The sequence below is a fragment of the Meriones unguiculatus genome, chromosome 6 (assembly GCF_030254825.1).
Source record: "Meriones unguiculatus strain TT.TT164.6M chromosome 6, Bangor_MerUng_6.1, whole genome shotgun sequence".
Classification (NCBI taxonomy): domain Eukaryota; kingdom Metazoa; phylum Chordata; class Mammalia; order Rodentia; family Muridae; genus Meriones; species Meriones unguiculatus.
The window spans coordinates 19,931,960-19,956,329 of NC_083354.1; the positions used below are offsets into that span (position 1 = coordinate 19,931,960).

The 24,370-nt window shown below is 47.4% G+C and overlaps 1 protein-coding gene across 4 annotated transcripts in view; it reads right to left on the bottom strand.

Moving 5' to 3' along the window:
• Rora (RAR related orphan receptor A) overlaps nucleotides 1-24,223 on the bottom strand; it is a 731,475-nt gene extending 707,252 nt beyond the window's left edge. The window contains exons 1-4 of one of the 4 annotated variants that reach the window (XR_009592237.1): nucleotides 23,904-24,223; nucleotides 15,347-15,411; nucleotides 15,052-15,126; nucleotides 12,870-14,957 (exon numbers count right to left, since the gene is read on the bottom strand). Coding sequence is in view for 1 of the 4 variants with exons in the window: in XM_060384829.1 (XP_060240812.1) it covers nucleotides 23,904-24,069 (166 nt within the window). In the remaining 3 variants the exon portion in view is untranslated. Of the gene's footprint in view, nucleotides 1-12,869; nucleotides 14,958-15,051; nucleotides 15,127-15,327; nucleotides 15,412-23,903 lie in introns of those variants that run through there. The other 3 variants (XR_009592235.1, XR_009592236.1, XM_060384829.1) reach the window with 3 other exon arrangements.
• Between the last annotated feature and the right edge of the window lie 147 nt (nucleotides 24,224-24,370).

Here is a 24,370-nt window from a genome sequence, read left to right on the forward strand (position 1 = left end):
TGTATGGAACCTCAGTCTCTTGTCCAGTGCCCAAAGGTCATAGGATGGAAGACTTGGTGCAGATGGGAAGCAAGATTAAAAAAAACAAACAAACAAAACAAAACTGGAGGGGATTGGGTAAGGTGGAGGGAAGTGTTTGTTTATACAAGGTCTGTGGAACTTTATGTATCTGAGGGTGACCTTGAACGTCAGCTCTTTCTACCTTTACTTCTCAAGTGCTAGAATTACAAACATTTGCTAGACAAAATAAAGTACTTTCTCCCCCTCTCTCTCCCTCTCCCTCTCTCTCTCTCTCTCTCTCTCTCTCTCTCTCTCTCTCTCTCTCTCTCTCGTGTGTGTGTGTGTGTGTGTGTGTGTGTGTGTGTGTGTGTGTGTGTGTGGCGCGCGCATATCCAGCCTGGGCTTGTCTACAAAGCTAAGCAGAAGCACAGCACTGTGTAAGCAAGCATCCCTGTGAAACATGGTATCAGTTCAAGGCAGCCATCCTCATGGTCTCCCAACTCAGGACAGAGGCTCCTACACGCATCCTCCTCCTCCCAGTGATGGGCTGTGGTGATATGCTCACAACTGGGAAAGGACACAGAGCTTCTCCCTCCTCTTCTCCCAGCAACCAGGCCCCCACAATATCTCTTCTCATGAGTTCCTTCCTGGCAGAGAGAAGAAAAAGTTCCTTCTTTCAAACTGTGAGAGATTAAAAAAAAATAAAAAAAGATGCAATCCTGCCTGATCCTCTAGACAGCCTGGGGGCACACAGCCACCTCCACCCACAGTTTCCCCCAGCCTAAGAAGAGCCACAGGGAGGTAGTCAAGCTTACTAGTCTAACTCCTAACTGCCAAAGAGATCACTGATACCGTTTACAATTATCATGCTCAATAAAATGCACTGGGTGCCCGATTTTCACAGGTAAATCCTCTTATGCAGCTGGGAAGTGTGTGTGAATTATGTGGGTGTGGTGTGTGCTAATAGGACATATGTATTGTATAAGTCTGTATAGCGACTGCATACAGTATGTACCTCCAGAGCCAAGGATGTCGCTCAATTTGTACACTGCTTGCCAAGGCCCTCAGTTTGACTCTCAGAGGCCCATTAATGGGGCATAGCAGTGCACATCTGTAATCCCAGCACCCGGGAGGCAGAGCTAGGGTAATCAGGTCCTTATCAGTTCAAGGCCAGCCTGGGCTAAACAAGACCTTGCAAAGACTGATAGATAGACAGACAGACAGACAGTCACATGCAACCATATTCATACATGTGCACATCCACGCTAGGTTCAGCCTTCCTGAAATTTACAATGGAGCCTGATGACAAAACACACCAACCGATGCATAAGTGCTCAGTCACACTCTCTGATCCAGATGTCATAGCCCAAGTCCTTGAAAGGTCCCAAATATTTAGAAACACAAAATTCTAGTCTTTCCCTCAAGAGAAGGCCATAGAATAAAGAGCCTTGGCTTTGTCTAAAAGACATCTTAAGAGTTCTTTGCAGGTGTGGACAAGGCTATCATAAGAATGGGTAAACCTCGGGCTAGAACACAAAGGAAAAAGAGCCCATCACTAATCAGGAGGGATTAGTAAAATGTGGCATATCCATTCTATGGAATATTAGCCACTCAGGAAAATGAAAAAGTTCAGCATCTCTAATGTAAAGATCTGAAACTTTAGGATGAGGGATGCATGGCCAGTAAAGCCTACATGAATATTTGAAAAGCCTGGGCTTGCAGCTTTTTCTTATAGGCTAGTCAACCTATACCAATATACTCTCTGGCACACACAAGTCCTACAAATACTATGGCAGGTGAAATAAGCCGAACACAAAGAGTACATTTTATATAATTCAATTTCAGTGAAATGTCTAGAAAAGGTAAATGAAGATTAATGGCTATCACAGGCCAGGCCAGGGGTAATAAGAAAAATGACAAGGGATCTTCTTGGTATGATATGAACATCCAAGTAGACTGAGGTAGAGGCTGTAAAGTCCTATAAATTTACTAAAACAATATGTCTTCACTCTAAAGAGGGAGGAATTTTAAACTGTGCCTCTGCAATTATTGAAAGAAAGCATTAATGCTGTGCAATTCGGTGAGTAAGTGGGGTCCCAGCCACAGGGTCTCAGAATGTCAGAGCTGTCAGGAAGTCATACCCTGGCACCTCTCTGGAGGTGGGGCCTCTTGGGGGAAGACAAGGACTCAGAGCCACTTACAACAAAGAGCTAAGCTTCGAAGGGAACCCAGGTGTCCCAGCGCTTATCCTAGTTAACCTTGGCATTTCCTCCTGATTGTTTTGCATTCCACCAACACCCTGGGCACTAGTGACACACAAGCATATGTGCCCGAATCCAAAGTAGATGCTTCTGGAATATACCCCATTCTGAGTAACCCGTGATTTGTTCTCAGCTCACTTCGGTGCCTCTGGATTTCAGTCTCCTGTCCTCTCAGAGCATTCCGTTGATGTCTCTTCCCTGACCGTAAGTAAAGATGCTTGAGTGAAGACTTTTAGAAGCTGAGAGCACTCTGAGAGGCTCATGGCTTTAATCCATCGTCCTGCAAACTCCCTCATTCAGATCCAGCCACAGGCTTGTCAATCCAAATGGAAAATAGATCCCCCATTTGCCACAAAATTAAAATGCAGTCCAATTAGGCAGAATACAAAGGAACTTGTCACCAAATTACCAGAAAAATAAATAAATCACATATTCCAATTTAAAACAAATGATAATATAACCTCAATTAGCTTGGGATTCATCGAGAGACCTCAAATGATAGAGGATCATAATGATAAAATATCCCACTGTTTAAACAAATGAACGAGTAAGAACCAACATTGTGGAAACAATTCAATCACCCTGACAATTATGTGCGTGCATCAAACACTGGCCTAGATGTGACCTAAAGGTCTGGTCCTCCTCCTCCTCCAACAAACGTCTCTGTTACAGCTGTGGGCCCCAGCCTTTGAGAGGTAAATAGGACTGAATGAGGTCATGGTCTTTGAGCCCATCGGAATCGGATCCCTATTCTTACAGGTGGGAGAGAGGGGTGAGGAAGGCTCAGTTGGTAAAGTGATTGCCATGCAAGCCTGAGGACCTGAGTTCAATTCCTAGAAACCCTGGTAAGCCCAGTAAAAGAACAGGGATAGTGCCTTACACTTGTAACCCCTGGGCTGGGGAAGCAGAGATGTGTGGATCTCTGGGGCTGGCTGAGTAGGCAGCCTGGACGACTTGAGAGCTCCAGATCAGTGAGAGGCCTTGTCTCAAAAACTAATGTGGAAATTAAAAAAGAAAAAGAAAAACAAAGGTGGATGACTGATAAGGAAAGACACCTGAGGTGGACTTCTGGTCTGTGCATACATGTACAGACACAGAGAGCAAAAATGAAAATAATAAAAGGAAGAGTCTCTCTCTTTCACACACACACACACACACACACACACACACTGTTTCTCATCCCCCACCATGTGACAGCTGAATGAGAAGGTGGCCCTTTGCCAAGCCAGGAAGCTTGGTTGGAAAATAAACGCTACTTGAGCCACTAGCCTGTGGCATTTTGTTATAGCGGCTGAACCACCACAGTCAACCACACACCTCCTCTATGTTCTGCAAGCTCTCGTGTAATTCAGCAAAGTGACCCAGGTTAAGTGGTTGCACAAGGACCCTTCCTTAGGAAGGCAACCGGGCCCGTCAGCCTGGGATAGAGCAACTACTTGGAGCCCCCGTTCTGCCTCTCGCAAAGGGCCACTCGCGAGCTGACTTATTTCTGCATGTGCAGTCTATCTCCCGATGCTTGTGCCTTGGCACCGAGAGGAAATGAAAATAGAAGTGCATATTTAGCTCCATTTCCCTGTCGCATAACCAGGCCCTAACTTCTGAAAATGTACCTCAGCCTCAAAAAAAAAAAAAAAAAAAAGATGCCTCTCCTCAAACTGCCTCTTTCCTCAGGAGTTTGTATGTTCAAGAGATCTGGCAGATGACTGATTCCACGATCTCAGAGGTTCTCTGAAAAGAAGCAAATATTGCCTTCTCCAGAAGTTCAGAAAAACCTCAGGACTAACAAAGGAGGGAGAAGCTTCAGTGTCCCTTAATACTCAAAGAAGCTCGGAATTTAAATATACCAACAGCCTCAGGTGCTAGAGAGGCACGAAGGGCAGAGGGAAGTTTGGGAAGTTTTCTGGCCAGTTTCTTTTTCTCTGGCAAAGAGCAGCTTCTCTCTGTCTTTCACCTCAGTTACCCCAAAAGACCCATTAGTTCATGTCTAATGTGGGGAGAAAATTCCAAACAGAGAGCATTGAGGAGATTTGATCTACACACTAACCCAGACTGATTGGGGGTGGGAAACAAAGATTCTGTCTCAAATCACAAAGGTTACACCCATGCCCGTCATAACAGAATAAAATAGTGTAACCCATTCCCTCAAGTAACTCAGTTTACCCAGCTTTTAGAAGAAAACAGGCAAGAACAGGAATGCCTTGGAGGTGAATCCATGTACCTTACAACTAAACCACCTTCATCTTAGAGAAAGAGGGAGCAGGGAAAGAAAAAGAGAAAGAGGAGGAAATAGGGAGTGATGACTCACACCTATAATCCCAGCATTGGGATTCCCACAAAGTTGAGGTAAGCCTGGGCTAAATAGTAAATTACAAACCGGCCTAAAGTAGAATGAGACACTGCTAATCTCAATAAATAAACAGTAAATAATTGTCTGAAAACAAAAATTAATATTTGAATTCAATTAAAAGTTTAAACAGCACTATGATAAGACAAGTCATCTGGCAGTGCTAAGAGACTCTCTTAAATAGAAATCCCCAGTGCTCCTCAGGCTGACACAGGACCCTTTAAGACACAGCCTAGCCCACATCCCTCTCCAAGAGCCACAATTTTCCTCCATCATCTCAGCACCGCAAGGCCTGGCCCTCAGCTTTCACTGGCTCATGGGATGGTGGCCAGGGAGAGAAGTCATACTGAGAGCCCCCCAAGGTGCTTCTCCAGTAACCACCTGGTGAGATTTCAGCCTGCGTGGGGTCAGCTTTGTCTAGCCAGGCAAAGGAAGCACTTGGCTTGGGTTGAGACTGAATTCTGTTTAGGTTTCCTCAGGGCTCAATTATAAACAGCCCAAAGAAAGGCTCTGCTGTCCTGAAGGGCACCTTTCAAGAGAAAGAAAAAAAAAAATAGAACACTCGCCTAACAAAAGGGGATTGTTTGGTCACTGATGTCCTGAGCAGGGTCTAGTGTATGACCTGGAGGCTTTCCGCAACGTTAAAAAGGCAGAGGCAAAAATAACAACAGGAAAAGAGTGACATCCTCCATCCCCCACTGCAGACCCCCGTTCCCCACAGAAGTGCCAACAGATAAAATATAAACCCCTTTGAAGAAACCTCCAGCCCGAGCTCAGCTTTCAGGTATTAGAAGACACCAGCTTCCCAAGGCCTCCCCACTGTCACATCAAACACCCGAGTGCTATTTCCCTGGTGTCTGCCTGGTTTTCCCCCACACCATAAAAAACAGGCTTTCCTTTTAATCTACTTAGCACACTGTGGGCAAAGGCCTCTAATTTCATAGCACAGAGATAACACAAGTAACTCATGTGACACATTAGCGGCTATGGATGGGAGAACTTTCAGTCGGAGCTCATTGAAAACAATAGTGCGTTCCCAAAGGCCATGGCATGGTTCTTCACAAGGCGAACGAACCCTCCTGGCAGTAACTTGAGTTATGGTTGGGTTGGCCAATTAGGGTCTAGCCTGTTTGAACTGCGCAGGTCCCCCTAATCACACAACACTTTCCTAGTCTGTCTAGGACCAACTTTGTAGCCGGACTTCCAGACTTCCTTATTTTGTGCTGCCTACCTAAAAGACCCCTGGAAAATGGAGGCAGGGGTGATGATCCGATTGGAAGAGAGCCTGCAGCGCAACCATGAGCCGTTTACCACAGCAGTCGGAGGTGGGAACCGGTGAATCGCTGGAGCTCACTGGGGCTAGCTAGCCCAGGCCTGGCCCCAAGCTCCAAGGCAGTGAGTGATAGCACTGTTTAAAACTAGGTGGATGGCAGGTAAGGACCAACAGCTAGGTTTCTGTTTCTATGAGCCTGCACGCATACACAGACAGACAGACAGACAGACCCTCAAAAACGGTATGTGTTCAAACCACACAACAATGGAGACCTCACTAAAGTCAATATCACCTGCCTGGCCAACACACACTTGTGTGTTCCTCTTTCTCTTTTGGAGCAACCACAAAAAAAAAAAAAAAAAAAAAGAAAAAGAAAAAAAATTTCACCAAGTGTGTCCCCCCGGCTAGATCCATCCTTTGAAGGTCTCACACCCTTTCTCAGGCTCCCCCTTTCATCATTCTCTTCCACACAGCCATTCTCCCCAGGCAGCGCAGAGACCCAGTCTGCAAAGCTGCTATTCATCCCTTCTCCAGCCTTGAGGCTCTGCCAAGTGCAAGGCAGATTCCCTTCAGAGGCAGGATAAGTCAACGCTGGACTGGGTAGAAAGTCTGAGGAGGTGTGTGATGATGGGGGGTGAGGGGCGGCAATTCCTCACTCATCAATTAGGTATCAGGAAGGGATCACCATCAAAGCAGAAGAAGCTCAAAGGCAACTTGGCCCTAACCCTGGCTTTCCAGACACTATTTCCAAGAGTGTGTGTGAGTGTGAGTGTGGAGATCAGGGGCTGATGTCAGATGTCTTCCTCTATCCATCTCTAGATCACTTTTTTTTTTTTTGAGACAATGTCTCCCATTGAACCTGGAGCTCAATGATTCATTCCAAGTGGCTGGCCAGAGAGCTGGGGGATTTCAGGCAGACACTGCCATGTGCTGGTTGTCCATGGCTGCTGGGGTCAGGACTCAGTTCCTCCTGCTTGTGCAGTAAGGCTTTTCCTCACTGGGCCATTTTCCAAGTCTCCTGTGTGTTAAAGAAACCTTTTTCTCCCTCCCTGAACCACACACAGCCTTCACCTTCCCAGCCAGCCACATGCATTTGGACCCTAGACCTCTTAATAATAAAGAGTCAGCTTTCCAGGCCCCTTGGCAGAGCGCTGCCCAGAGCTTGTCTCCAGCCTGGCTTATCCAAATGCACTTCCTGAAGTTCTTTCTCCTTCGTGCCACCAGCCCATGCTCCTTGCTAAACCATACTTCATTCTAGCTGCCCATCAGCTGTTTCTCTGGCACCTCCAACTCATCCCACTCCAAGCTGAACACATCCCTTCTTCCTCATTCATAACCCACCCACTAAACTATCCAAGCCTATAATTCTGTCCCTCGGCCCATCACTCTAGAATCCCATTTTAGCCTCCCGCACCCCCATCATCATGTGCTCGGGAACCTCAACCTTAGATTCCGCCCTCCTACCTCCTTTAAGTCCTGGCCCTTCAGAATTGCCTATATCTAATTTGGCCTAAGAGCTACAATCAATTATCCATCTCCACAGACTTATACCTCGGTAACTTACCAGAAAGAAATCAGGCACATTTCATCTACTCCACGTTTTGTTGTAGAGAATGACATGCCTCAGTTGGCCCCAGCCCACTTTCTCCACCCTTATCTCCTGCTCCTCTCCACCATACTCCTCCTGAAGGCTAAGCAATGCCTCATCCACATGACATGAATGGGCCTTCGGCACTGTGACCCTCTCAGCCTGGCATGCTTTTTCACATTTTACCTAGAAAATCTCACCATTTTCCCTCAAACTCGGGTACATAATGAGCAGCAGCAAACTCTCCCTGGGTCCTCTCAAAATGTTCTTTCTGCTAAGCACACTGTTACACTTTGTTAATGGCTTCCTTGACCACTCTGTGCATTTTTTTTTTTTCTTAATGAGTTAACGTGTCTTTCCCACCCATCACTTTGTTCCTGCATTAACCAACTTGGGACCTGGCCCAAAGTCAGGGATCAATAAACACTTGAAGAATCAAAAACACAACCAGTGGCATTGCTTGGAAATATCTGAAGCTTTCAGAATAGGGAGGTAGTTCAGTTGGGAGAACGCCTGCCTGCCACACCGGAAGTCCTGGGTTCAATCTCCTGCACCATATAAACTGGGTGTGGTAGTGCGTGCTTGTAATCCTAACACCTGGGAGGCAGAAGCAAGAGGACTAGAAGTTCAAAGTCATCCTCAGCTAAGCGGTGAAATGGAGGCCAGCCTGAGCCACACAATTCCCTGTCTAAAACAGAGTCTGAAGCTTTCAGAGAAGGTCTTCTTTTGGTCTGTTCCCAGGTTTATGTCAGCTGGCTTCACATAGTGCTCTGCAGTCCTGTTGGGGTGTCTTGGGGGTGTTCCATGGGTACAGGAGTAAGTGGCACAGAGATACGAGACCATACACTATAGAAAATCTACAACCCTGCCCTGGAGGGACTGAGCCCAACGGGAAGATAAGCATGGCTGAAGCAACAAACTGTGAATTCACTATGGATTATAACTAATGAGCCAGAAAAGCAGAGTGCATTTGCTACTAAGAAAATAATCATGGAAAAGGCCAATTAATAAAGAGATGTTGTCAAGCTCCGTGGTAATTTTCATTATAACATTTTATTAGGCTCAAGATGATATTGATATTTTTTCATGGAGCACTGCAATAAATTTCTCCACTAACTATATTCTTAATCCAGATGCCAGGCATTGATGATGTCTTTCCTCTGATTTAAATCCTCCAGGGGTTTAAAAATCAACATTGTTGATTTCGGATACAGGTACTGTGCAGCTGTTTATGAAAACACATTTTCTTCCGATAATTTGGTCATGAGAGCAAGCATTCTATCTATGAAAGGTAAGTGTGTTCTAAACTACATAAAAAAAATCTCAGTTCTCCAGATAAGGTCTTCCTGGGGTGCTGGATCAGCAGGGAGCAGAGTCGATGGTGCTGCCAAAGCAAACCCCCAGAGTGAAGGCAGGTGAGAGATTTCTCAGTGCCCCTAGCTGAAGTGTCCCAGAACTTCTGGGTCCCTTAGAACTTAGAGATGGAAACCTTGGAGACAGCAACCAGAGTACACACAGGGACTGGAACCATGTTCACTCCCATGCACACACCCCACCAGCAGAGCCAGGCTCCTGGGGCAGAGGGGCACAGCCACAAGAACCTACTCACGGAGGCTTTTTAATTGACATGTCCCAATGGGGAAGTCACATTGAATTCTGTCTCCCTAGATCCCATTTCTGAAGCTCAGGGTTTGGCTATGACTTAATGCACAAAAATATGCTTCTATCTTTGTGCTACGCAAATTATGGCACTTTCCTTGAGGCGAAAGATGACAAAGGAAAATGACCAACATTCCTGAGCTCTTGGATGCCTTGTTTTCACTTGAGAATCTCAGGGAATCAAAGTCCTCAGGCATGACAACAAGGATGAAGGAGCTGGTGCCATTACTAGCTTAACCTGCTGTAACAGGTCATCTGGCCAAGCTCAAGTTTGCTAAAGGCAATACAGCCAATCATTTCATGCCAGTCTATCTACTGTCTTCTCATTCTGCTTGATATGTATGAATGTGTGCATGTGCCTACATGTAGTTGTATATAAACATATGTACAGCTACTGACACGTTTGTGTGCATGTGCCTGAGTGTGTGTATAAAGGTAGTAATAACACACATATATGTATATATATTACTTTATTTTTGTTTTCTGACTATATCTTAGGAATAGGACTTCTCTTAGCTAGTCTCTTTCTTAAATACCAGCTACTCTGAGAGTGGATGTGTGTGTGTCCCATACTATCACCAACATAAATTAGACAAAATAGATGCTTAATGGTGTAATTTGCTCTACAATGGAACAGTTATTACAGCATTACTCTATTTTCATTACCACTGAATATTAGGATCAGCTTCCAAAGTGTTTGAATGAAGAAATAAAACCACCTAATCACGGTGCCAATTAAGTCTGTAAAAGTCATGCAGTGTATCAATTCCAAACCATCCTGGCAGAAAGACAGGATTCTGCTTTCCATTCGCTTCCTTGAGCATGCCATGCCACTTCCTCCTCTGCCCTTTGACCTATCCTAGTCCAATTATAAGAAAAATCAATAAAGACCCTTGGCAAGTGGAACTGATTGTCCAACAGTTTATATAATCCACAGGCATCCCCTCTGCTCCTGCTAAGGTTACTTCGCTTGGTTTTACCCAGTGCCACATGAGTGGTACCCATCACCCTTTCTGCTTGCTCATCGGCTGTCCTACTGTAATACAACTGCAAACAGGCTGTGAGTGTCCGAGAGTATCACTTTGCATGGTGCGTGTAAATTATTAGATTACAATGTAAAGACCCAGCAGTCAGTGCTCAGAGTAAAACAGTACAGAATAATAAGTTGAACGGAACCCTTGCAGATAGGGAGAAGGAACAATGAGGAACGATGAGAAACAAAACAAGAGAAAGCAGCAGAGTATGACCAGTAGGAAAGATGATGGAGCTATCCCAGCCTGGATGCCTGGAGCAGGCCAACAGCCAGTGGGGACTATGGGAAGAACGGGGATGCAGGGAGGAAACAGATAGATAGGAGCTTGCTTATGGCCATCTGAGAGTTAGCATTAGGGAACCCTAACAATTAGCTGAAGGGGCCCAACTCCAGTCACGTGACCTTTTTGCAGAATGAAAGGCCCAGCTGAATGATAGAGGCTGGGACCCAGTACCAGAAAGAGAACTGGCATAAGGAAGGTGTCAGGACCCTCACTGAGGCCCCTGGAACTCATGCATATTACACAGAACCAAGCAAGAAATACTCCAAGCCAAGGGAGCTGAGGACCTGAGTGGGAGGAGGAGAGAGGTACAGGGGACCTGGAGCACCACGTCAGCCATCATTACCACCACCAGCAGAGCCACACTTACTGTTTCCCGGATCTGCTGAGAAGCGCTCAGCAAGCAGCATCACAAGGGATCATTTCAGCGTGGATGGCAACATCACCCTCCTCAGATTCCATCGGAATGAACTCACCCGGGACACACAGTTAACGCAAGGCACACCCACACCTTCACAACACACCAGGTGTACGTACTCTGGTACGTGCTCAAGACGTGAGCAGTTCCGGTCAGAGATGACCATGACTGGATCAGCCCTGAGGGTGGGATGGAGGGAAACAATGGATCCAATAGAAACAGACAGGGAACAAATGAGTAGAGCTGGCTCTAAGCCTTACAGAGGCACAAGAAAACCGAAGATAGACGTGCAGGTTGGAAGCATGGAGCTGGCTTACTGGGAAAACTCTGTGGGGCCACGTGGAAAAGAGTGTCTGCACAGCAGACGGGGATCTACTTCATCTAAGACACTGCGCAGAGGTGATAATGTAAACTGTGCTCCCGGTCATGTGGAGAACAGGCTCGCAGCAAGGAAATGATACTATAAGATGAAGAAAGCCTTTGAGAACAGGAAGGAATGGTCACATGATGGTTGAATGAGCCCTTGGTCCATGTAACAGGTATCTGTGAAAAACAAATCACTGGGAACTGGAGAGGTGAGCGGGTGGCCCTACACTGATCCCACAAGGTCTGAGAAGAGGAGGTGAGAACACAGGACAGGAAGAAAAAAAAAAAAACAGGAAAAAGGAAGAGGAAAAGACATATAAGCTATAGAGGTCAAACAGGCCAAGGGTAAAACTTGACAGGGGGAAAAAACCATCAGAGGCGTCCAGTCTAAGCCACTGTGAGGCAAGTTCCCACCAGAACGGACAGTTCAATGAAGCAGGATTCCAGCTTCCTTGCTGGCTGCTTAGAGCTCAGCACAGAGCCTGACGCAGAGAAAGTTCCCAAAAAGTATTTGTTGAATTAAAGAAACATCACCTCGGAGGCTGGGGAAACAGCTCCCGTGGTCAAGAGCACTTCCTACATTTTTGGAGGTCCTGAGTCCAATTCCCTGCACCCACAAGGCAGCTCACAACTGTCGGTAACTCCAGTTCCAGAGGATCTGATGTCCTATTCTGGACACTAGGCACACATGTGGTGCACAGATGTACATGAAAACAAAACATTCACACACATGGAAGAAAAGAAATGCCGCCTTGTGCACTCACACAAGTATGTCTGCTGTAATCCACACAGGGGGAACCCCAGATTTTGCATTCTCAGCCAGTCTAAGGCAGATGCACTTGTACATATAATAGAGTAATCACAAGTGTATGCTAAAAATGGCATCAAGATACGGCATGATTATAATAATGAGAATTTACATTATTTGTCCTCCCCAAGATCATAATGAGCAGCACCTGGAGCCCCACCTGAGTTACTGTGGGGACCTTCCTCCTCACCCTCACCCCCTGCCAAGGCCTCGAAAGGTCTCCATCTACCTCTCACCCGGGACTGGTCTCATGATATCGACAAGGAAGATATCCCAAATATACAGTGAAGCTAATCCTCAGGGGTCACGATGTAGATTTTTAAGTAAGAAAACAAAAACAACAGTGAAGCTCAGAAAAAGAAATACTTTGTGTGAAAAGCTTTTTTGTGTACATACATGAATATATGTATGTGTATGTACATACTCACATGTGTGTGTATTCGTGCACACACGTGAATGGGTGCGAGTGTGTGTGTGTGTGTGTGTGTGTGTGTGTGTGTGGTGTGTGCAAATTGGCTTACAATTTGCTTATATCATTGGGCATCACACCACAAGTATTTCAAGGGAGGGTCAAGGCGTTCCTAAACCTGAGCCCTCCTAAAATCAGGCTGAATGCCCCTTTTCTGAAATGTAACCATCAAAATGTCTTGTTCTGTAGACAAGTAAACCTGACCGACTCTGAAACATCATGAGTTCAGAACTAGACTCTTCAAGTTACTCCAAGTTTCACAACACACCATCTTTTTAGAAGAAAAGATTCATTTTTTTTCCACTGCAAAAATTGTACACTCATAATTTAAGAACCTCAGTAAAGAAAAAAAAAAGAAAAAAACAGATGATCCTACCTATACTTGATTGCTTTATTATTTCATTTTAGTTTGTGGGTCCAACTTCATTTATTGATATAATTGCATTTCACATATACATATACACATTCATGCATACACTGTAACTTTTATTTTTTACAAAAAAAAAAAAAAAAAGATACAGAGAACTGTCCACTGCAGTGAACGGTGTTGCTTTTCATTTGGAATAAATTAGACTTTCTTCCATGGTAAAACACCCTCCCCCACCCCACCTCACCCCCTACCCAAGGCTCTGGACACACGGGGCAGAAAGCATGTGAGGGCTGGAGGGTGAGCTGACGCTGTGACATGCTGTCTTCTGGACATGACCTGGCTAGTGTACTCAAGGACTCACAGCGAGGGTCTCCCAAGGCCTCGACCCTAGCTGAGCAGCTATTAATGGCTGGCTGGGGAGAAAGAGTCAGTTTTTAGACTTTTAAAATATTTTTGGAGATTACACTATATTCAGTGCTCACTTCCGTCTTCCCTTTCTGCCAAGTACCGCCGCCCCACTCCCACTCTTTCGAACGAGAGTCACTCTTCATTAGACATATGGCCACTGCCCATGCTCTAGCGGATGGCCCAATGCCCGTGTGGACATGAGCAGCACCAACTCGACTCAGTAGGCTGAAGAAACACAAAAATGAGTTTTAAAAAAAGAAGAGTTCTCGACTGTGACGAGCTTGTTTTGTTTTGTTGTCGTTGTGGCCTTGCAGTATTCTATCTGTGGACCCGCTCTTGGAAATATCTCTATGGAGAGCGCAGCCTGAAGCTTGGCCTTGAGGCAGGACCTCACCAGGCGGAACCGCTGCTCACTGTGTGCCAGGCGGTGCCTGCTCCAGTGGGCTCTCCATAGCAGGCACTCGACTCTACATCTCACACATGGCTCTGTCTACTTTAATTATAATAGGTCTGTCCCATTATCAATCAATCACATAATAAATGCCTGCTTTAATTAAGAACAGAAGTACCCAGTGAGCTGAAAAAATGAACTACCCCACTACAGATGTGTAGCCCACATATGAGCTAGATGGCGTGTGTACGCACTTGAATACCCTCAATATTCCAGGAGGGCATAGTCCGTGGGGAACTTGATGCTCTTTTTCCAGGGACTTCTGAGGACCTGCACGTGAGCGGAAGGGCATGAGATGAGAGGGCAGATTTGCCCTCTAGTCACACCCTCCCTGCCACCTGAGGACGCCACCTGAGGACGCATCCTCGGACACATTCCAGGCCTGTAGTTGCATCAGCTTTGCTGTCAGGGTGGAGCTGGTCTAGAAGATTCTCGGGACACATCTCACCCTCACATTTTGCCTGACAAAAGGGGTAGGGGCAGCATGAGGCGCTTGTATCCATGCCTCACATACGCCCTCACCCTCAGGTCCTGAGGCAAGTTTGAGAATGTTCAGGAAGTCTTTTCAGCATAGCACCCATTCTCCAAGTGGCTCTGTGGGGTCTTGAGAAATCTCACCGAACCGCACCAATCTCTGACACTGTGAAATGTAAAACTATCTGAGTGAAGGGCTGGGGTTCCGCACACAGCCCCTAGGAGCCCACATTCTGCCCATCCGTGTTCACCCCAAGTGGGAGAGAAAACCAGAGTGAGGTAACCCAACTTGGCAATCCCATACTTGTCAGCCAGCCCACTCCAAGCACCATCAGAGGAATCGTTTTTTGACGATCAAATTATTTCATCTGGTTTAGCTTTCCTGATACTTCGTTACCTAGACAATTGAGAGTTATAGGCAGCTCACCCTCCCAGCTGCCCTGCACTTTTAGAGAGAGTATCGTTGGCACAGCAATGTCCCTGTGGAGCACAGACTGTATCATGACCTTTTTCATCATTCCCAACTGGAAATTGAAAACGGAAGGAGATGCAGTTTATTTAAGAGGTCTCAGGCCTGATAAGCATACGTGGTTCCTCTGCGACTGGGTGTTTCAAGATCCGTTCATTTCCACTCGCGCATTCCTGTGTCTGCCAAGGCTCCTAGGGGATGACGGAGGCTCTCGGCTTCTGAAGTTCAGGATCACATCTGGCTGCCTTTTCTCCGTCTTTGTCCACTTCTTCAGGTTTCTCTAAAACTAATTGGGAGAGTCAGTAAGCACACTCACCAGCTCCCTCAGCGCACCAGCACGTCCATCTCTCTGCTGTCTGTTTTTCCAAGTATTCCCTTACCTGCCTTTGTCAACTGGCATTCTTGACAAGCTCATCAAGCCTTCTCAAAGTGTCGACTTGCCTCTGTTCGTTGTCCTTGTTGGAGATAATTTAAAATTTCAGAGTCACTGGCGACTGACTTCCTTCTCTTTGGGGCACAGAGAAGTGTCTCTCTGTCCCTGCCTTCATCCGCAGCACCCAGTCCCCAGCCCCAAATAGGTATCTTAACCTCTTCACACATGATTCTCAACCCCTCCCCCCCAGTTTCATCATTCTTTCCCCCGCTCCCCAAAATACCTCACCCAGTGAAACACACTTTAGCTTGTGGGTCCTTCCTTCACTTCAGCGAGACATGTCTGTGCCTAGAAATTGTAAAGTCACCTTCAAGAAAGAAGCATATAGTATAGGCTGTCAATTAATCAGAACAAGGCAGGGAAAATGACATCATGTACATCTCCAAGTCCATGTATCTATCTATCTATCCATCTATCCATCCATCCATCTATCTATACACACACACACACAGACACACAGACACACACACACACATACACATGCTCGGGGAATATCAAGATGATTTCTTTCCACAGCTGAAAACTCATAGTATTGTCTTCTCTATGGCTATAAGCCAACACCTAACACCACGATGGTCCCAGAATGCTGAAGATTCTGTGAGGGTTTAGCATGCCTCACTCTGCATTCAAACATTGGCCTCTAGCTTTTGTTTTGTTTTGGTTTTCTTTTACCGGGAGCGGGGGGTGGTATGGTCCCCCCCTTCCCGAAAATTCCATCTCTATTCTTTCCAAACTCCCTGTTTATCCTTGATGATGTTCTTTGCCTATGAAACAAGTCAACTGATTTTTCTATTCTATAATTTCTAGTCCCACATCAGGTTTGACAGATGGATTTTTCAGTCTGCTTCTCTTTCTCCCTGTGAAGCACGGACCCACACGTCACCATTCCTGTCACGTGTACAATTCCATCAAGTTTCAGAGTGTCATTTATACACAATTTTATTTCTTCTTCCACACACACACACCTACCACTTACGTACAGCGACCCACTGTATTCATATTTCACAAACTCCATCAGGATTCAGTCAAGTCCTCCCTCGGAGTAAGCTGTGTATTTTTAACAGTGCACGCCTCGTTCCCTGGCTTGAGGACCTAACCCTAAGTGGTAATGCCCTTTTCTTGTACCTCAGAAGACTTCATCTACCATGACTTAAGCCTGCATGAAGAAACTTCTTTCTTACTTTAGGACAGTTTAAGGCAATTTGAATCACAAGAGCCAACACCCAGTCACACAAGGACGACACCACGTGAGAGGTAATACGCCTAGTGTATCATGACGTTTCTGTCTCGCTCACAGCCTCTGGTGGGGAAAACAAATAGAAATTCACCCTGAGATAGCCTGGGGTCCTCCTCCACCTTTGAAGGTATGGGAAACCTGTGTTCTCAGCATCGCTGAGTACAGGGCTCCCAGCCAGCCACCAGGACTCAGGGTTTTTAGATAAACCAGTCACTAGGACGCACCATCTCATGTGACATGGTGACACAATTTGTAATACTGTCATGTCGTGAAAGCCATAAAAACCTGCTGGGGAGGTTCCTCCTTCAAGAGGGGACTGTTCCTATCATTCCTTTCAGCGTTGGCGCGGAAGAGCCGAGGCTGAAGGCCGGTCTACCTACGCAGTGAGCTGTGGTGCCTTCATTCCTTATCGTATCTGCTTCCTCTCTTAAAATGATTTCTTTAAACAATCCCCTTGATGCCTTTATCAAAAATAGTCAATAAATAATAATAATATAATTGGCTATCCTAACACCATGAATCCCAACCCAGTGACATCAGAGGCAGCAGAAGCTAATCAATGATTAACATCAAGCGTGACAGTGCGATGAGGTCCAGAAACGCTTCCCGAAGGCCACAGCTCGGAAAGGGCTTCCTCTGGGCAGGGGGTGGGGAGCTCTAACTATTCTTGCCCACACACTTGAACCCTGGAGTTTCCTGATCTTCCAGGTGCATGAGCCCCCTATCAAACAGACGCTGCCAACACCTCCAAAGAAATGGTTGAGTTACTGGTAGTTTCCACCCCTATTACCTGAGAGGAAGCTGCATTACAGGACTTGCAAATAAATTGCCTCCCTGGACACTTAAGGACTGTGCACCTTCTATAACTCTAGAGTAGCAGTTTTCAACCTGTGGGTCGGTCGCAGTCCCTTTGGGGGTGGCATACCAGATATCCTGCATATCAGACATTTACATTACAATTCATAATGGTAGCAAAATTACAGTTATGAAGAAGCAATGACATAATTTTATGGTGGGGGGGTCGCCCCCCAAATTTTAAAGGAACTATTTTAAAGGGTCCCAGCATTAGGAAGGTTGAGAAACATGGTTTTAGGAAGAGAAGAAGACTCTAGGAGACCACTGCAATCCGAGTACTCTCAAGGCAGAGGCAGGGGGATCACTCTGAGATCTAGGCTACGTGGTGAGACCCTGTCTCAAGTAAGTACACAAACAAACAAAAAGATTTCAGATTCTGGCTGAACGACTAGTTGAATTTTTGACTTGCTTCCTGCAACACAGAAAAGAAGGAAGCAGACAGTCCTGCTAAGGATTTCACAGAAAGAAAACCAGAAACCATTTCCAGGCGGGATCAAGACAGACCTGGGCCGATCTCAGACACCAGCTCCATTTTCAGTTCTGTAATATACAATCAGAATTCAAGCTCAGAACAGTGACCCCACAGCACAGTGAGACTCTGAAACTCCAAGGGAAGATTCAATTACCTTCCTGACGCTCTCTCTAGGATAGGAAAGAAAACCATACAGCTTAAAAAAAAAAAAAGAAAAAAAAACTTACTCAAAAAGACGAAAAAAAAATACATGGGTTAATCTAGTGTCAGGCAGAAGAATCAATTCATTGACAATGCCTTGGTACCTTCAGAGTAAAACCACGGTTTATTCTATAGCAGCCACAACTCAAACACTTATCATCTGCGTTATTTTTAAGCATCAATCTAAAAATTACACAATGATACTACTATATAATTTAGCTAAAACACGGTTGAAAAGTTTTAACGGCTTAGCTCTAAACAACATTTCCCACGATGCATCAGGTATTAAAAGTAAATATAAAAGGGAGAGACACACACATACACAGAGTGAGGGAGAGGGAGGAAGGAAGGGGACTACTAGTCTAAATCAAGAGCAAAGGAGATTTTAGGCTTGGAAACGTATTCTACATTCTAGGTTAGTATATGCTCTAGCAGCTGAAGCTCTTTCAAGTTCAAATTCTCCTTGCTCTGGAAGAACTGATAATTCACCCTGATGGTTGGATCAGGATCTCCATGAAGGAGTGGAAGACACCTCTTTACAAAGCTGTTTGTCATCTCATAGAAGATACAGACAGTGAAGGACAGAGGGGCAGAGGTTGTCATATCAGAGCATAAACACACACATTCACACCTGAGCACACACACACACACACAAGCCTACACACACCTCTAAAACACAGTTTTGTATTTTGCCTCCTAAAACCCAGAAGTTCCCACAGAGGCTAAGAAGGAACATGGTGGTCAGAGTGGAAGAGACGCAAGGGGAAGGATGAGAAGTCTTTGAAAAACCATGCTGTACGAATTCACAGAACATGAGGGCTGGGGAGCTGGCTCGGTTGGTAACGTGCCCAGAACCCACGTACAAAAGCCAGGTGTGGAAGCACATACCTGTAATCCCAGCACTCTGGGGGGGGGGGGGGGCAGGAACAGGAGGATCCCTGGAACTCACTGGCCAACCAGCTTAGCGGAATCACTGAACTCTTAAGTCCAGTCAAAGACCCTATCTCAAAGACAGAGCAGAGGAAGGGGTTGGGAGGCGTGGAGGGAGGGGAAGCTGCCATTGGGATGTAATGGAAGAGAGAAGAATCAAAGTTAAAATGAAATAAAAATAAACTGGACGGCAATTGGGGAAGACACCTGACGCTGACCTCTCGCTCCACAGGCGCACACATTCATGTACACAGATGCCCCCACATGACAATGCACACTCGCAGTAGCATTTTAAAAATGGAGTTCATGTTATGTGCATATAATTGTCAAAAACCTCCAACTCTGTGAGTCTTTCCAATGTCACACAACAAGTTCCTAAATGCATAACAATGCTGACTTTAAAGGAAAATAAAACTGTGCCCCTTTATCTGACATTGACCAGAGAACGGCCCATGGGCTTTCCTTACTTGCATTCGGAAGATTAACTTCAGACCTAGGTGACTTTGTTTCCAAAAGCGATTAAGCTGTCCCCACAAGTCCTCTGGACATTGTCATCCACAGATACAATTCTGGCTATTAACATCCTCACGCCTCTCCATCCCACTGTAGGAGTTTGTTTGGCATCAAAGGCATGTGCTGCTGCCCCCCCCCCCCCACACCTACTTTTGTGCCCTGAGCAGTCAGGAGGAGGAGTGTTGCCCTAACCGGCTTCTGCACAGGCACCAGCCACACTGTGGTGTCAGAAACAGGCATTTTTGAAAGTTCAGGACCCCTCACAATACCAAAGTATTTTGGAAAATGGACAGAGGGTGTGCCAAAAGTGTTTTAGCCGCTCCGGCCTTGAATTCTGGATTAATAATTCAATTCTTTATAAGAAATTAGGATGAAGCAACAGAAAGGTTATCCTAACTATCATGAAATGCATTTTCTAAAATTATTCCATTGCATTTTAAAGGGTATAATTATAAATGGTTTTATGAGCAATTTACCAGAAAGTTAAAGTCCTTTAGTTTAAAAAAAAAAAAAATCATCCCATCCCTCTGGCAAAAGATTTTTCTCCCAGCCAGAGAAACCATCATTCATTCGCCATAGAGGGTGATCTGAAAACTCATCTCTGGAAAAGCTGCCATACCCCTGGGTGAGAGAACCTTCCAGAAAGTGAATCAGCAGGGACTGGTGAGAAGAAGGGAGGAGACACAGTTCCAAAGTGGAGGTTTCCGCAGCTTTAGCCTCCCTGTAGGGTTGCAGAACCAGGCAGGCCCTGTTAATTGATGCTGCAGTCACTCTCAGCTGAGCTCCCCGGGCTTGTCCCTCAATCCCACCCCAGATTCTCAATGTTAACCCTATCCTCTGGTTTCCATTTCTTTTCTCTTAGGTTGGCCGGGCCCTGAGAGCCTCGCACACTGGCACCGAGAACATGGTCCTCAGCCCTGTGAGGGCGACTCTAGTGATGTGGGGTGCGTAAGCTGCTGGCATGCATAGAATATGGAGATTCTGGAAAAGGGTTCCTAACAACAGTTATGTCACAAGGCTCACAGCTCCCCAAAAGCCTCGTTAAATTAAAGATTCACAGTGGTTTTTTTCCACTTTATTTTTACTTGCCACGTTGCTTCTTGCCTGTTTTTTTGTTTTTTTTTTTTTTTGTTTTTTTCTTCTTCTTCTTCTTGTTCTTCTTCTGTGTCTTTCCTGGTACTGTAAAGATGGGGCCGAATGATACCAGCCATCATTAATACTTTCTAGAAAATGGAAGGGTTTCATTAAGGCCGCTATCATTCCCTTGGAGTTGTAAGGAGCACAGGGAGATCGGATTCCAGATTATAAAACCACACATCTGATTTTGAAAGCCCAGGCACTGGAGGCCTCTAATCCGTTCAGACTTAGATTCCCAGGATGTAGGAATTTAGCAATAGCCTCAAATCTACCCAGGTAATGTCTCGTGAGGTCACATCAATGTCATAAGAATACACCCACGATCCCTGTAGACGCCAAGCATCTGCTGGCTGGAAACGAGCCCTCGAAACAGTGTGGAAAACACCTCCCAAGTCGGAAAGCTTCGCTTTCACCCAGGACCTCCATTCACCTTCCACGAGGTGGAACAGGCTAATTTGTGAGGTGGTGATGTTTGCTGTGTGTTTTGAGTCTGGGCCTTTACGTTTTAAGTGTTTAAGAGGCATAATCACCTAGTGTGTAGGTTAATTTCTTTCTGATATTGTAATTTATGCAACATTAATATGGGATGCCAGCTCCAATTTTCTTATGCTTACACTCCGGGAGCCGAGTTGCATATTCTGCCAACTCCATTACATCATCTAAAAACCCAAACATTTCCCATTTGCACATCACTCTCAACTACCCAGCACACTTACACAGTCTCTCTTCTTCTCCCGGGTGCATGCTCACTGCCTCTCTCTCTTCTCTCCCTCTCCCTCTCTCTCTCCCTCTCTCCCTCTCTCCCTCTCTCCCTCTCTCCCTCTCTCTCTCTCTCTCTCTCTCTCTCTCTCTCTCTCTCTCTCACACACACACACACACACACACTCCACAAGATTAGTACCCCTGGAAATATAGGCACTACACCTGAGGTCAAGGTTTGCAACTGCAAGTAATTCCTGGAAGAAATTACTACTGCTGTGTTAGCTAAAGGATGCCTCCATGTCTGACCTTCCTTTTTTTTTTTTTTTCCATTCAGACTGTTATGTAACCAGTGCCTGCGTGCAGGATGTGAGTGGAGTGTCTGGGCCTTCCCTCCTTCCCATTAAATCTCCTCTGAGCAACAGACGGGGATTTTTTCAAAGAATCGGTGTGGGGGCTCTAGGGGGTAAAGGGTATATGGGTTAGCAGGTCATCTTGTAAGATACACTTTGATTCCTTGGAGCTTGGGGCGCGGGGGGGGGGGTATGATACCAAATTCCCCGGCTTTATATAATTTGCAGTAACAGCAAGTTAGGGATTTGTACTCGGTTCTGCAGCCTGCCGCCCCATCTATTGCAAGAACACACCTTCCGGCAGAAATGACACCTGAAGATGTTAATAAAGCAAGGGAGGTGGGGAGGGGCTAAAGGGAGAGGAAGGGCACAAGCCAGAAATCAGAGCCGCTTCCTAGATACTCTGCCCCCCCTTCTTTAAAAAAAAAAAAGCCTCCAAACACATGAAGGGGATTTTCTCCAGCGTTTCTGATTAACCCTGTTACATAACCCGCTCGCATTCCAAATCTCCGGCTCCAAATAGACTCTTTGCAGCCAAAAGCTCTCTGCACACAAACTCGCAGATCTATCTGGTGGCCTGAGGCGGCCGCCCCCCACCCCGGAACCTTCACCCGCTTTTCCTTTCGTCCCGGTCCTTGTCGCCCCCATTCCTCTGGTTCAAACCGAGCTTCAGTGCAGTCACTCTTCGGAAATCGCCTTTAATTAAATGGTCCCCCCCCCCCTTCCTCCGGCATATGTCATCCCGATGGCTTTTACTGTACTCGAATTCCGTGAATGGGAAAGCGCCCGGACAGGGGGTGTGGCTAAGGTGGGGCGGGAGGGGGGAATACTGTAAAACAGCCAGCACATGATCAGCCATGTTCCTACCTCCAACTAGCACCTCCGAGAAGAAGGGAGCGGCTCTCCTTTCACCTTCCCCCAGGCCCCCTAGCCGCCAACCCCGGCTGGAGAGACTCTCTGTGTCCCAAGCCTCTGGGTGGCTCACAGGAGCCCGCTTCCTCCGGAGTGACAGGCGTGATTTATACATTATTTACAACAGTAATTAAAGCTGCAGCTTCCTCCTGCTCTTCACAAACTCCCGGAGCATTCAAATAAATAATCTCCCACCTCCCGAAGGAGGGGGTAGGGATCCCACAGACGCTTCTGACACCTTTAAGAAGGGAGTCACTCCCCCCACACACACACACCGCCCCACAGCGCGCGCGCCTGGGTCAGGCCACTTTCGAAAAACGCCTGGAGGGGAGCGAGCACCCTTGTCTCCCTGGTCCCCTCCTTCACACACTCCAGGCACCAACACGAAATAAACCAATGGCCCAGGGAGGGGCTCCTCCTTAGCTCCGGCCAACCAGCACTCAACTCTGATCACCCCCGGGTTCCTGCAGAAACGCTGGGCACCGCGGCGAGGCGAGGCGAGGCGAGGCGAGGCGAGGGTAGGATTCCCGGACGGAAATAAGTTTGGGTGCTTTTCTAGGCTTGTTTGCTGTCGCAGCCGCTCCCTCCGATCGCGCGTGGAGCGCCCCACTCCACAGCCGCCCTCCCTCCCTCCGCGCGCAGCACACGCCCCCTGCCAGCCTCCTCCAGGGCTGCTGGCTCCGAACCCACGGCTACAAAGTTGCGCTTCTCCGGATCCCCGCGCCCCGCCGGGCAACACCACTGCATCCCGCGCGCCGGGACCCGGATTCCTCCGGCGTTTCCTCCAAACACACCTCCAGCGCTCCGGAGGAACTACCCGCGACTCCCCCTTCTTAGCCCCGGGAGCGCCCCTTTTCCGCCCCCCCTGAGACTCCTAGGTCTCTCACTCCTCCCGAACCCCCCAAGCCTTTCTCCGAGAGGGGGGACTCGAACAAACGCCTCGACTCCTGCTGCCGGTGAGGGGGGGGGAGGGGAGTGGGTGTGCGAGAAACTGTCAAAGAGCAGAAAAGGTAACCCAGGAAGCAAGTAGCCACAAACAGACCCCCCTCCCCCTTCTTAAAAGGACACTACCGCTTTAAAAGTTTCTTTGCCCCCACTCCTCCGTCTCGCTTTCTTTTTGGTGGGGGGTAAAATCGCATTTAATCTGGACAGCCCGTCTAAGCAAAAATAAATAAATAAATAAATAAAACATGCAATCAAGGGGGAGGTGGGGTTGGAGTCTCCCGGCTGTCAACGCTCCGGTGCGTCCTACAAGCCCAGCACTGGCTTGCAAAAGTTTGCAACATTTGTGGGGGGCGGCGGGGGGAGGGGCGGGGGTGCCGGCCGCTCAGGGCATCGCCACGGGCTCGCGCGCGCGCGCCCCGGCCCCGGGGACCCCACGTCTCGCCCGCTCCTCGGGCGCGCGCTCCCCGGGGCGCCCGGTCCCCTCCGGGCTCGGCGCACTGCTCCCGCCGCCCCCCTGCCCGGAGCCCGGTCGCAGCTTCTCCTACCTCGGCTGGAGCTCGCGTAGCTCTGCCTGCGCCCCGCGCCCGGCGCCTCGCTCTTGCGGCCCGCGTCCTGGGTCAGCGGGGTCTCCCTGGAGCCGGCGGCCGCCTCCGAGCCGCTGCTCCCCGGCTCGCTGGCGGCGGGGTCGGGGGCTGCGGGAGCTGACTCCATGTTTTTTTTCCCAATGTAGAGATCGGCGGAGATGGCGAGCTCCGAGACTCCCTCTATCTTCTGTTTTCAGAGCGACTCTATGGTACCAAAAAAAAAAAAAAAAAAAAAAAGGAAAAGGAGAGCAGGAGGGACCTAGCCAGGCGAGAGCGCGAGCGAGCGAGCGCGCAGCGGCGGTGGACGCGTGTGCGGCCGAGAGGGGACGCGAGGCGGGTCTGGCCACAAGCAGCGCTAGCGAGAGCGTCTCCAGCCGGCCCCCGCACCCACACTCCCCACCCTCCAGACCCCAGACCGGGAGCCACAC